We start from the raw sequence: 12,250 nt of genomic DNA, 5'->3' as shown, positions 1-12,250 counted from the left end.
TCCAGAGATGAAACTGGAGCTTCCATCCAGTGCAGGCAGGATGTGGATTGTGGCTAAGGAGAGTCTGGTTGGCTTAGGGGAGGAAAATGAGACAAATTGCTCTTCCCAAAGGAGAGAGGGTCTTTATTAATGACCAGGCAAATGATGAAGGACCAGGTGAGGGTAAAAAACCCACCAGGCTGGGGCATTCTCACCCAGGTCAGGACAATGGCTCAGAGCTGAGGCTGGTCCTCCCTAAGCTATGCCAAGGTCTACACCCCCAAAGAGCCCCCTTGGCCCCTCGTAACACTGAGACCACAGTCCAGACACAGCCCAGCTGCCACTTTTGGAGGAGGATGCTTTTGTACCTGGCTGTTGCAAGGGATGTCTCCTGCCCAGGGTGTTGCAGACTGATAGTGGCAGAGGAAGGTGAGGGGCAGAAGAAGATGCTGTGTCAGGGATGCTAAGGTACAGCACACCCCTTCCTGCCAGGTCCCAGTGCCATGGGTGCCCTCGGCCCCTCACTCCCTGCACAAGTGAGCTGTGCAGAGATCCTCCTGAGCCACGGTCTGGGCTTTGCACAGCACCAGGCTCCTCCTGAGCCCCAGGATCAGCACAGCAGCCAGCACTGGCCAGTTCCCAGGGCTGCCAGCTCAGGGGTCCCGCTGCCACAGGGCGATGTGTTCCTGGGCTGCAATGGCAAGTGTAGAGTCAGTGCCTCCCACCCCAGGAGAGACACAGAGGTCTGGCAGGGCTGGCAAGAAGGGACAGACACAGCAGAGCAGAGGATTGGCACCTCCAGGGCCCAGGAGGGCTCCCAGCCTCTCACTCACCGAACTGGCAGATGTACCGGTTTCGGGTCTTGCAGCGCTGGTCGTTCCAGTTGAAGGCAGCTGACGCTTGCATCTCCACACAGTTCCCAAACCTGTGTCCCACCAGGATGGTGCTGAAGCCAGCCAGCAGTGACACCATGCAGAGTTTGGTGTCCTCTACATCCACTTACCCCTGGTTGTCCGGTTGCCCGAAAGCAAAGCTGGTGAACAAGGATGGCTCACCCACATCCCAGCGGAAGGAAGCCTTGGATGTCTTGTAGGTGAGACCTGGGGGGGCAGGACCTGGGTTAGCATGGCTGCCAGCATCCCAGGCACTCTGCACCCTGCCTACTGCTGTCTCTCACCAATCCAGAAGTTTCCAGTCTCAAAATCAGTGTCTATCACCCTGTTGCCCATCTCCAAGCGGCTGAGGTAGAAAGCCAGGATGTCCTGAACCTTCTGGTTTCTTATCTGGGCCAGCATTGCTCCTTTCTCCTGTGGGGAAGGAAGTAGGTCTGCCCCATCTGCATGGCCCAGCATTGCTCCAAGCAGAGGAGAGATGTCCAGGGGCTCTGCAACCATGGGTGTCACTTTTCCAGAGATGCTCAGAGCACCCCAGGAGTTCACCTGGCATTTAATTTTGGCTCCATAGTAGGTGTCGGCTTCAGGGGACACCATGAAGCAGTCGCTGTCTATCCGCACGTCACAGGCATGGAAGGGGAAATGGATCTTTGCTGGGGACACAGGCAGGAGCAGGTGGGTCCTTGTGCCAGCAGAGATGGACCCACAGAGGACCCTTTGCCCCACTTTGGGGTGCCCTGCCTGTGGATCACAGCAGTGCAGGGGGTACAGACTCACTGCCACACTCAGCTCCTCCGTATCCCGGGTCGCAGAGGCAGGAGCACTCCTCCTTCCTGAACCTCCCGTGGAGGCACTGCCCGCTGCACCTCACTGTGGGCACAGCACTGCGTCAGCTGCCAGGGGCCTCAGCTGGCCGTGCCCCCTGTGCTGCCCACACTGCACCAGCTGTGCCCATGTATGCCCTGCACCAACCCTGCACCCGCAGCCACGCACAAGGCTCTGAAGGCTGCACGGTGCCCTCTCACCTTGGCAGTACCTGCCCGTGTAGCCGGGGGGACAGGTGCACTGGCAGCTGCTCATGTCGAGGCGCCCGCTGTTCCTGCAGCTCATGCGACAGGGGTTCCTGGGCACCTCTGGGAACACCAGAGTGACACTGGGGCATCAGGAGGGGTGGAGGCAGCACCACCAGGGTCATGCAGAGGCCATGCCGACAGGGGGACTCACCGCAGAGCCCGCCGCTGTGGTCCCAGGACTTGAAGCAGCCGGAGAGGCCAGCGGTGCAGAGGGAGCACCAGGGTCCCTGCTTGTAGGGCAGGATGGGCACCCCGGCCACCTCCCAGTTGCCCCTGGCCCCACAGACAGATGGAGGAAGATGCCCCACCCACCCGGGCAAGCCACACCCCTTTCTGGGGCAAGCCCGCACCCACATTGCAAAGCCACACCCATCCCTAAATCACCACCCTGCTTTCGTTCCCCAGCCCCATCCACTTCCAGCACTCGCTCCAATCCACAGCACACAACCCGGCCCAGCACATCCAAACCCTCCCTCTTCTAAAACACGGCCCTATTTGCATTTTCAAGCCCCACCCACATCACCCAGCCCCACCCACTTCCGTGCACAGCCCCACCCATCATTGGGACAAGCTCCCCATCCCCTGCCGCGCATCCCATAGGTCAGCTCATGCCCCGCCCTGGTTGAGACTCCACCCATACCGCCAAGCCACGCCCCTCTCAGCCCCACTCAACCACACCCACCACGCCCCGGCCCCACCCTCTCAGCCCCACCCACCACGCCCCGGCCCCACCGCTGCCCTTACCCCGGTGAGTAGGCGCACACGAAGGCCTCGCTGGGGCCGTGGGGGCCGGGGCAGCGGTGCCGGCCGCAGCCCAGCTGCCCCGCTGTGGCCCACACCAGCTGTGGGAGAGCGTTTGTCACGGGGGTCCGGTCCCCAGCAGCCCCCCCGTGCCCCTCATGCCCACCTGGGTGTAGTGGCGGCAGGTGGCGTTGCCGGCGCAGCGCCCCGTCCTGTAGTCATAGCGCTGTCCCTCGGCGAACCAGAGCTCCAGCACGGCCCCGAAGCCGCCCGCGCCCGCCGGCAGCAGCAGCTCGCTCCAGCCCAGCTGCGGGGCTGGCGGCGGAGCGGGGCCCTGCAGGCAGCTGGCTGCCCGAGCCCCCGCCCGCCGCCCCAGCTCCTCGCTCCACTCCTGCGGGATGAGCATGAGGCACCCAGGGAACAGCTCCAGGGGGCGTGGGGACCACCAAGATGGTCAGTCCGGGAGATGACTGGGGGACATCAGAGGGTCGACAATGGGCAATGCTGCAAGGGACCCCTAGAGACCTGTCCTGCCCCTGGTGTGGGTGGCTGGGGGTGATAGAGGCACATTTAGGGCCACCAGAGGACATGGGAGACACCCCTAGGGACCAGCCCTGCCTTTGGTGTGTTCAGGTGTGAGGTGGTTGGGGAATAGCAAGGGCCTTCATGGGGGATGGGGGACCCCACAAAGGACTCCAAACAGCCCTGCTGTGTCCTTGGGTGATTAGGAGGCATTAGAGGGACATGGGGGACATCAAAAGGCACTCAAGGGATCAGCCCTACTTTCAGTGTGCCCTGGATGTGGCAGTGACATGCTCTTCCCCAGGGGCCCCACACCAGCCAGCTCTTCTGCTTCATTAGCGTGTTAGCAAACTACTGTGTGTGTCACCCATGGGCATGGACAAGAAGGTGGATGTGACATCGAAGGTGGGGGACATGGGACCTGCAAGGGGGCTCACCAGCTTCTGCATGTTGGCAGCAGGGGGCTGCACTTTGCTCCTCAACTTGTTGTGCAGTGAGAGCACCAGGAAGGTCTCCTTCGTGCTGAGAGCTGGGGGGGACAGTAGGGGATGAGGCAGGGACCGAGGGGGCTGAGAGGTATAAGTGCCCTCCCCGTATCCCTGGCTGAGGCCGGACCCTTCAGGAGGCCGTGGGAATTCCCCCTGAAGGGTCCGACCGCAGCCGGGGATACCGGGAAGGCACCCGGGTCTCCATGGAGACTTGAGGGGAGAGAAGAAAGAGCTTTTGGGCTGGGAGCACAAAAGGGGCAAGGGGACGAGGGGGGGCAGCCTGCTGGGCCCCCGTCTCACACGGGTGGGCTGAGACTGCCAGGAATGTGCCCCTCTGCCCCCCCGCCTCTGTCCTGCCAGGATCCAGACCCCACTGGGCAAGACCCATCACTAGCCCCCATCACCAGCTGCCGGACCCCCAGCCCCATTCCATAGCAAGCTCCATCCCATTCCCAGCCCCCGAGCCCCCTGGTTCCATTGCAACACCAGCCCCAGAGCCCCCCAACTCCATACCATCACCAAGTCCATGCCCCTCCTCCCAGTCCCGTTCCATCCCCAGCCTCTATCACCCACCAAGCCCCCCATTGCCATCCCTGGGGGCCCATCACCCACCCAGTCCCCCACACACTGATCTGTCCCAAGGGGACGGTGCTCAGGGCACACTCATCCCCCAAACCCGCTGCCTCCCAGCCCTGCTGCCGGAGAGGCAGCCCCTCCACCAGTTACCTCCCGGAGCCAGCGGGGACAACTTTTCTGGAGCATCCGATCTCGTCTCACCCACCCTCCACACCAGGAGGCTGCAAACCAGCAGGACCAGGAGCTTCATGTATGTCCCGGGATGTGGGGAGCGGACCCCAATCTCCGGAGAGAGGGCTGGGGAGAGCCGAGAGGCCCCGCAGCAGCCCCGGCTCTGGGGCGAGCTCGGCCGTGCGCTCCTGCGTGAGTGTGTGTGTGTCTGGTTGCAGGATTTGATCCTATTCAGGACTCCAGACAGGCACCGCTGGGCAGCGGGAACAAAAGCTTGACGGGTGAGTAATGGCTCTGTCAAAACAGTTGCTCGCTGGAGCGAATGTGGCAGACAACTCCCGGGGCCCCGGGCTGCAGCCCCGCCGGGATGTCCAGCAGCGGGGTCAGCCCTCCGTGCTCTGCCCCGGCCCCTCTGCCCAGCCCGGGTCGGGCTGGGAAGGCAGCAGGAGCATGGGTCGCTACCGGCACCCACTTTGGGACACTGGGAGACTGGAAGCCAAGGGGCTGGGGCAGCAAGGGGGCCCCTGCTGCCAGCCTCCCTCCTGCCCCATGAATTAAACATGCCGGGGAGGTAACACACACCGTGCAGGCACGAAGCCAAATACCCGCTCCGGAGAGCTGGGCAGCGTGGTTACAGGGTGGGAGGATGTGAGAGCCGGGGGCCGGCGGTGGGAGAGGTGCTGGGCACAAGGGGGCCGTGTCTCGGTGGGCACCTGGAATCTAGCAGGGGTCCCACAGCCCAGGCTGCTCAGGGGGCTCAACAGCACCAAGAGAACTCTGCACCAGCACAGGGCTGGCAGAACCCATGGCAGGTGCTCCCCTGGCACAGGGCAGAGGTGAGGGCTTCAGACATCCTTGCTCAGGATTCTGCAATGCCACAGGCAGGAGGGACTGGGAGCATCCTACGCACCAGCTGTCAGGGCTGAGCTGGGTGTCAGCATAAACCCAGCTGTAAATGCTTCAGTTCCCTCAGCCTGAGTCTAAACCTGACCCAGGCCTGAACCCTGACACTAACGCCAACCCCACCTCTCATACAAACCCTCTTGCTAATATGGGTCTGAATTCTTGGCACTGATCCTAACACTAACATTAACCCTAACAAAAAACCCTAACTTTAGCCCTAACAATTACTTTAATGCTAATCAAAACATTGAATTTAATGCTGACTCCAAACCTAACACTAATCCTAACCCCAACTCTAATCCTGACCCTAATCCTAACCTCAGCCCTAGCCCTAATGCTGACTCTAACATTAACCCTCACCCTTTTGGGTTAATGTGGACCATAACATCAACTGCACCCCAGCTCCAGGCTGCAGCAGCACCTTGGGATTCCCCTCTGAACTGCAGCCAGGGCTGAGCTCCCCCCAGCAAAGCTGTGAGTCTGCAGCATTCCCGGGCTCCCCTTCTCAGTATCCCAACCCCACCAGTGAGCAGAACCCCCGCACAGATCCCAAAGTCATCTTTTCTCCCAGGAGATTTTCCCAGGCTTAGCTGGTGCACGGGATTAGCCTCATCCTGCATCTCTGCGTGCTAGGGAGCCCCAGAGGCAGGACTGGCCGTGTGGTGAGCCCGGCACCGCCGGTACCACCGTGAGTGCCGTGACAGCCACCGCCTGGCCCTGATATCTGCTGGCCTGGGACATGAAAGGCCCCAAAGCCTCTGATGTGCAGAGAGGGAAAGGAACGGAAGGGAAGGGAAGGGAGAGGCTAGAGCCAGTGCCAAGGGGAAACTTTCCTACAGCTCGGCCTCAGGCAGGGGAAAAACCAACAAACACATGGGCACAGGCTGCGGATAAATCCCTGCGAGTGCAGGAGTGCGGCTGCAAGCAGAGACGGACTGCCAGCGTCTTGCCCCTGTTGTCAGCCCCAGCATGATGCTCCTCATCCCACTGCCAGCCTGGCTGGCCCTGGGCATCCTGCAGCTGCCCCTCAGCAGCACCCAGGTAAGGATCTGCATTCCCTCCCCTCCAGCCCCCCAGCATACCTCCCTCTCTGGGCTGCTCAGCACCCACCTCTCACACCCCAGCACCCCGGAGTGGGGGGTACGGCACAGCCACGGCACCTGTGGAGCTGTCAGGGCCAGGGGGTGGTCATGGGGCTTTTCCCCTGCAGCAGTGAAATGGTGTTAAATGCACTCAGGGCATGCAGTTTCTCCACAGCATCCAAGTGCCAGAGCAGGACCGGGAGGTGGGGGCTGAGGCTGGAGCAGACACAGAGCCAGGGTCAGACCCTAGCCAGGATGGGAAGGGGCTCTGTCTAGGCAAGGACATCCAAACCAACCCCAAAGATGCTACCTGCTCTGAAGGGTCCTCCCAGGCTGTGGCAGGGTGGCAGGGGAACTCAGCAGATGACTGAGGTGTGCCCACAATCCCCCAGGAGTGCCTGAACCGGCAGCAGGCACTCAGCGTGGTGCGGCAGATGCAGAAGCTGCTGGTGGCACAGGAGGCCGCCCACCTGCAGGGCACCCGTGGGCTCCGGCACCAGCTCTCCATCCTCCAGAGCCACCTCCAGAGAGCGGCCACCAAACACAACGGTAATCCTCACTGGTCACCCCCACGGGTGACATCCCCTCGGGGCCAGTTCTGATCCCTGGCCCCACACAAACAGCCTGGGCAAGGGACCCTCAGCTCCCTGTCAGGCTGGGGTTGGCTCCAGCCTGACAGTGCCCATCCCTACCCATGTCTGTCTGTCCACAGAGATCTGCCCACAGCTGGCAGTGCCCCTGAACGGACGGATGCTGGGCCGGAGCCTGCGTGTGGGCCACGAGGTTCACTTCATCTGTGACGCTGGATTCCAGCTGGTGGGCTCAGAGACGCGCGCCTGCCGGCACAACCGCACGTGGAGCGGCACCCAGCCCTTCTGCAGAAGTGAAGTGGAGTGGGATTGGGGTGCCTTGGGCTCTGCCCTCCCAGCGGGCTCCTCTGTCACCCTGAGCTGTGGGGTTCCACTGCTCTGCTCAGAGGCTGCGGCAATGGGCACCGGGGTTGGGCAAGGGTGCACCTCTCCAGCTGATGCTCATGAGCTCCTTCTCCCTAGGTATTGATGACTGCTCCAGCAACCCCTGTGCCAACAGCGGGACCTGCGTGGATGGCAACCAGAGCTACACGTGCCTCTGCCCCCCCGGCTGGTCAGGCCCCAGCTGCCAGAGCCCCATTTACTCCTGTAGGTGCCTGGGTTTGGGCTGCAGAGGATGGGGATTCTCATGGGGACAGTATTTGGCCATGCTGTGCCTGTCTCCCCCTTCCCTGGCAGCCCCCTGGTACCTTGGCCCCCACCATCTCCCCATGCCCCAGCGTGACACCTGCTGTCCCCTGCAGACTGGGTGACACTGAGCAACACCTCCTTCAGCCGCCAGCCCCGCTGTGCCGAGGGCCGCTCGGGCTCCCGGCGCTGCAGCTGTGACACCGGCTTCCAGCTGCAGCCTGGCGGTGTGTGCCAAGGTAAAAGGGGGGTGATGATGATGAGATGATGGAGGGTGGGGAACCAAGGCTTGGTGGCAATGGGACCTCTGGGCATTACCCACTTTGTTCACCCTAGATGTGGATGAATGCCAGCTCTACCAGTCCAGCCCTCAGATGCAGATTTGCCTCCATGACTGCCTCAACCTCCCAGGCTCCTACCGCTGCCTCTGCCCCCCTGGGTATCTGCTCCACGCTGACCGCAATGCCTGTGAGGGTAAGAACCAAGGGTGCAGGGCCGGGAGCCTCCCACGGGAAGAGAAGTGCAGTGGGGACAGCCCCACTCACCCCGTGTCACCACCACAGACGTGAATGAGTGCACTGGGAAGCAGCACAACTGCAGCCAGGGCGACCTCTGCATCAACACCTTCGGGGGCCACCGCTGCGTGCGCCCCAAGTGCCCCCCGCCGCGCCACAACACCAGCTATGTCAAGACCTCTGCCTTGTGAGTACCCTGCTGTGCGTGGCTCGGGCTGTGTCGTGCCCTGTCCCAGGGTGATGGGTCCTGTTGTGGGCTGGGGGCTGTCTTGTGTCACCCAGGGGCAGCAGGGAGAGTAGCAGACAGCACTGGTGGCACATTGCCACATGGGGTGCTCAGGTGTGCTTGGCACGTTCTCTGATGGTTTTGGGATGCTGGGGGTGCAGGTGGGAGCACCCTAATACGTGGTGGCTTTATTCAGGATCCTGGCCCCTCTCAGAGTCCCAGCCTGGGGGGAATGATGCTGATTTTCCTCTACTGCACATCCATGTGGTGCCATCAGCTGCCTTTCAGCATTCCCAGACATCCTACTCTTCAGCTTAAATTGCTTTGTGTCACCAAATAGAGGAGCATCCCTGATCCTGACAGATTCCTCTTCCAGAGGCACATCTGGCTCCATCCTTGGCCTTCAGCTGGGACTGTGATACCCCCCCAGTCCCTCAGAGTGTCACCCAGAGCTGTGTCCCTGCAAGCCACAGTATTTGCCTGTCAGAAACAGGGATGAGGCAGAGATCTGATGATGGGCATACCTGGATGTGGCTGTCTTGGGTTGCTCTGCCACAGGACCAACATCAGGGCTGGAAGTGCTGCCTGTGGCATGGACTGGGCTTGTGTGCAAGGATGAGGGCAGCACCCTGAGTATAGTGGGTATTTTTTCCCCTGACGAGGGGAGAGAATGATGCATCTGACTCCATCTTATCAGAAAGCTAATTAATTATTATACTATATTATTCTATATTATATTACATTACATTACTTTACATCTAAACTCAATCTGCTAAGCACTCCACTGCACTGAATCTCGTGGCTGTCAGAAAACAGTCCCGACACACACATACTTGGCCCTGATAGGCCAAGGAAACAAAACACCATCACTTTGGGTAAACAGTCTCCATACTGCATTCTACTTTTGCACAAACACAGGCACACCAAATGAGATAAGAATTGTTTTGATCATTCTCTGAGGCTCAAAGAATGTGAATCCCAGAATTTTCTTGGGAAGATTGCCTTGCTTTTCTCTGTGAAGACAAATGTTGCTACGCTGAGAGCCAAACCACGGCACTGAGCGGCGGCACCCTTCTCTCCTGGCAGCCAGTGCGAGCGGAACCCCTGCCCCATGGACAGCCGAGCCTGCCAGCTGGCTGCCAGCTCCATCTCCTTCCACTACCTGCCGCTGCAGGCCAACCGCACGGCGCCCCGTGTCCTGTTCAGGATGTCCACCACGCGCTCGCTGGGGGACAGCCTGCGCTTCGCCATCGCGGGCGGCCACGGACGCGGCGTCTTCGCCGTGCGGCGCTCGGACCGGCACACGGGAGAGCTGCTGCTCACCAGCCCCGTGGCGGGGCCGGCCACGCTGGAGGTGGAGGTGGAAATGAGCGAGTTCTCCCACAAGGTCCTCCTGGGCAAGCACATCTTCAAGGTCACGGCCTTTGTGTCCCCATATGTGTTTTGATTGCCTTTGAAGGCAGGTGTGGGCCTCTCCTGAGGAGGAATGGAGCAAGCTCAGCTCAGTGGTCACAGATTTTGTCCCATTGGAGATATCACTCTGCCATAATGCTTTCTCATAGCCATCACAGCAAAAACTGTGTCCCTATAGGAAAAACCCCACTGCCAATGGAGGGACTGGCCTGGGGGTGCCTGCCTCTGCCAGCCCCCCTTCCTCTCTGCCCACGTGGCATGCAGAGGGGAAAGACAGAGTGAGCCAACAGCACTTGGCACACAGATTCAGCTTCTTATATCTTGTAATCTCTAATAAAAGAAATGCGGCTGTAGGAAGGGTGTGCTCCTTGCTCTATGTTTTGTCCTCCTGATGCAAGGCTCCTGGAGACAGCTGGTGGCTGTGCTAATGGCAGGGTCACCTCACAGAGCTTGGGGTGAGCTACCAGTAGAGCTACCAAGCCCATACAGGGTCCATGCCCCTCCCAGCACTGCTGTTCCTGGGGCCACGCTGAAGAGTCCCCTAGCATAAAAATGGCAGATGGGCTGAGCAGAGAATCACAGAATGCTTTGGGTTGGAAGGGATCATCTTGTGCCAACTCCACTGCCATGGGCAGGCACAACTTCCAACACGCTGCCCTGAACATCCTGCACAGCCAAGACTGTTCTTGGCCACCTTGGCAGCGCCTGGAAAGCACAGCAGGGCTCCCTGGCCCTGGTGAGCAGGGGATAGCGACAGGAGCTGCACTTCCTTGTGTGCAGGAGGATTCCCTCTGCAGCTGCTCTGACACAGGCTGGTCAAACCTGCAGCTCCCCAGCTTGCCAAGCACTGGAGCCGTCCCCCTGCACCCATCTGGAGGAGGGTGGGCTGTGACAACAAGTGGGGTGCACACCCCACACCCCTTGGGCACCCCTGTCACCGCCAGCATAGCCAGACCCTGCACAGGGAGAGCATCCAGGGGTTCAAAAGGTGACGAGGGCCTTTGAGGACAGTGAGCTGAGGACACGCCACCCCTGGCCGCACACAGAACCCTTCTGAGCCCGGGTCTGGCCAGAACCCTCACACAAAGCACCCGCTGTGCACGGACACGAGCGGCCATAAAGGGCTCCTTGTGCCCGCTGCCGGCACCGCCACCAGGGCAGGGCTGTGCTCAGCCGGGGCCGGGCTGTGCTCCACCAGGGCCGGGCAGAAAAACCTCCCCAGGACCAGCAGAGGAGCAGGCTGGGCTGGGCAGGGCCGGGCCGGGTTGGGCCGGGCCGGGTTGGGCTGGGCTGGGCTGGGCTGGGCTGGGCTGGACTGGGCTGGGCTGGGCTGGGCTGGGCTGGGCCAGGCTGAAAAGCCTCCCCAGGGCCAGCAGACAAGCAGGCTGTGCTGTGCCGTGCTGTGCCAGGCTGAAAAGCCTCCCCAGGGCCAGCAGACAAGCAGGCTGTGCTGTGCCGTGCTGTGCTGTGCCAGGCCAGGCCAGGCCAGGAGCTCTGCGTCACCCAAACCCTCAGCTGGCCGGTACCCACTGCGGCAGCGGGCTGGGATGAAAAGAAGGGAATTACGGGGTAAATATTTATCCCTGCACAGAGGTGTCCCAGCCAAAATGGACAAAACAACCTGGGTTTTTTGCGCAGGTTTTCTTCTACCCTTGAAACCTTCAGGTACAGCTGGACTAGGCACTAACAGCCACATCACTGACTGCTAATGATAATAAAAGTTTGCAAAGGACATGGACAAGAAGGACACGGAGGTGTTGTAGTGAGCCCGGGGAAGGGCAGTGGCACTGGGGAAGGTCTGAAACAAGTCTGGTGAGGAGCTAATGAGGGAGCTGGGAGGGCTCAGCCTGGGGAAAAAGAGGCTCAGAGGGGACCTTATCACTCCCTCACAGCAGGGTGATCCAGGGGAGATCGGGTTCTTCTCCCAGGTAACAAATGACAGAACAAGAGGAAATGGCCTCAAGTTGTGCCAGTAGAGGTTTAAATTGGATATTAGGGAAAATTTCTTCATGGAAAATGTGGCCAGGCACTGAGGCAGGCTGCCCAGGCAGTGGTGAAATCATCATCCCTGAAGTGCTCATAGGGGGGTGTGGATGTGGTACCTGGGGATAAGGGTTAGTGGTGAACACGGCAATGCTGGGTTAGTGGCTGGACTTAATGATCTTTAGAGTTCTTTTCCAGCCTTACTGCTCCTCTGATTCTGTTTTCCCAGTGTTCTTGCTGCTTGTCTGGGGATGCACTGAAATGAAATGTTTGCAGCACCAAACCTGCCAGAGTTCAGGAAGCATTTGGACAATGCTCTCAGACACATGGTGTGATTTTTGAGATAGTCCTCTGCAGGGTAAGGAGTTGAAGTTGATGTTTCTTGTGAATCCCTTCTAACTCAGGATAATACATGATAACACGATCCAGGCATCTCTGGAATCCATCTTGCTGGAATTACCAGATGAT

The 12,250-nt window shown here is 60.2% G+C and overlaps 2 protein-coding genes across 2 annotated transcripts; one reads left to right on the top strand and one right to left on the bottom strand.

The window, feature by feature from the left end:
- Positions 1 to 632: 632 nt before the first annotated feature.
- Positions 633 to 4,522, bottom strand: LOC131563502 (C-type lectin domain family 18 member A-like). The gene is made up of 12 exons (XM_058813587.1): positions 4,423 to 4,522; positions 3,646 to 3,737; positions 2,853 to 3,077; positions 2,690 to 2,787; positions 2,097 to 2,218; positions 1,898 to 2,005; positions 1,650 to 1,742; positions 1,419 to 1,525; positions 1,157 to 1,286; positions 983 to 1,079; positions 813 to 904; positions 633 to 670 (listed from the first exon to the last, which is right to left on the bottom strand). The coding sequence occupies exons 1-12, from the start codon at positions 4,520 to 4,522 to the stop codon at positions 633 to 635; spliced, it is 1,302 nt and encodes a 433-aa protein (XP_058669570.1).
- A 1,796-nt stretch (positions 4,523 to 6,318) lies between these two features.
- LOC131563501 (fibulin-7-like) lies at positions 6,319 to 9,833 on the top strand. Its single transcript, XM_058813586.1, has 8 exons — positions 6,319 to 6,387; positions 6,821 to 6,977; positions 7,141 to 7,311; positions 7,481 to 7,606; positions 7,762 to 7,884; positions 7,982 to 8,119; positions 8,209 to 8,347; positions 9,473 to 9,833. The coding sequence occupies exons 1-8, from the start codon at positions 6,319 to 6,321 to the stop codon at positions 9,831 to 9,833; spliced, it is 1,284 nt and encodes a 427-aa protein (XP_058669569.1).
- The last annotated feature ends 2,417 nt before the right edge of the window (positions 9,834 to 12,250 follow it).

This window comes from Ammospiza caudacuta, chromosome 13 (genome assembly GCF_027887145.1).
Source record: "Ammospiza caudacuta isolate bAmmCau1 chromosome 13, bAmmCau1.pri, whole genome shotgun sequence".
Lineage (NCBI taxonomy): Eukaryota > Metazoa > Chordata > Aves > Passeriformes > Passerellidae > Ammospiza > Ammospiza caudacuta.
This window is presented reverse-complemented; position numbering and strand designations above follow the sequence as displayed.